The sequence below is a fragment of the Mangifera indica genome, chromosome 3 (genome assembly GCF_011075055.1).
Source record: "Mangifera indica cultivar Alphonso chromosome 3, CATAS_Mindica_2.1, whole genome shotgun sequence".
Lineage (NCBI taxonomy): Eukaryota > Viridiplantae > Streptophyta > Magnoliopsida > Sapindales > Anacardiaceae > Mangifera > Mangifera indica.
The window spans coordinates 20,275,244-20,276,323 of record NC_058139.1 but is presented as its reverse complement, the minus strand read 5'-3'; the positions used below and the strand labels follow the sequence as shown (position 1 = coordinate 20,276,323).

The following is a 1,080-nucleotide window of genomic DNA, read 5'->3' as shown; positions in this document are numbered from 1 at the left end:
AAGGTCTCTGAAATGAGCGACGAATGGTTTTCATTTGAGGAGTCTCAATTTCTGTTGTGAAAAAGGGAAAGCCCAAGATGATTGTTTCGTAGCGAATAGGTGAAACTATTGCATTGATGCCGTCAGTAAAGAAACCCAGCTGAGAATAATAATGTAATTTTCTTTTTTGAATAATGTTTAAGCCTCTATACAAATTAAATGTATAGTTGAATTTTACTTCTTCACTCAAACAATGTATCATTCTAGCTTTTAGCTACACAATATAAAAATATATGATAAAAAAGTTATTTAAATCCTTCTAAAACATCTTATTTGGCAAAAGAAAAGGGTCAAATTTTGTTAAACCTATTCGACCAATCCTTATATATTATATATAATTGAGACCCAACCCATGAGCCCATGACCACTAGTTTTGAGCTGAATTAAGCCGAATTGATGGTGGAACCCAAGCTAATTCAGTCCGAATCCAAAACATTTGCAATACAAAAATTCCACAGCGTCAAATATTTTCCTTATCTCCACATACACCTCACCCCTCCATTTCCTGCTTGCCAATTCCTTCCCTAGGCGCATGCTAGCCTCAGTCACCTCTTCCATGCTATCATGCGCAGAATCCACAATCCCCTTCTTCACCGCATCTTCTCCCTTTATCTTCATGGCCCTTAATAATATATCCCGCCGAACCGAAGCTGAACCGATTTTCGCCCGAAACAGAGCCGCAAAATAATCTGGTAAAGTGAGTCCGATATCCATTTCGCTCATGTACAACACGCCTTTGTCGCGCCTCATTCTGTCGTGGATGTTAAAGAGGGGGGAAATTCTAATAAATGGGCAAAATTAAGAGGGGTTAAGTGAAATTGTTTAAAATAATCATGTTAAAGTAAAAATGTCTAATTTTTATGAAATAATCGAACTGTCTTTATATATAAATAAAATTTTTTTTCATATTTTCCACGGTAAACTTCCACAGTTCCATTGTGTATTTTCAAAGAAAAATCGTGCTCCACGATCATCCTACAATTGAACAGATTTTTAGTGATTTTTATGCTTTTTGAGTATAAAAAATAACAAAGAAAGTTA

At 35.4% G+C, this 1,080-nt stretch overlaps 1 protein-coding gene across 1 annotated transcript; it reads right to left on the bottom strand.

The window, feature by feature from the left end:
- Positions 1-450: 450 nt before the first annotated feature.
- Positions 451-789, bottom strand: LOC123211626 (enoyl-CoA delta isomerase 2, peroxisomal-like). The gene has a single exon (XM_044630420.1). It carries the CDS (start codon positions 787-789, stop codon positions 451-453), a length of 339 nt encoding a protein of 112 aa, XP_044486355.1.
- Between the last annotated feature and the right edge of the window lie 291 nt (positions 790-1,080).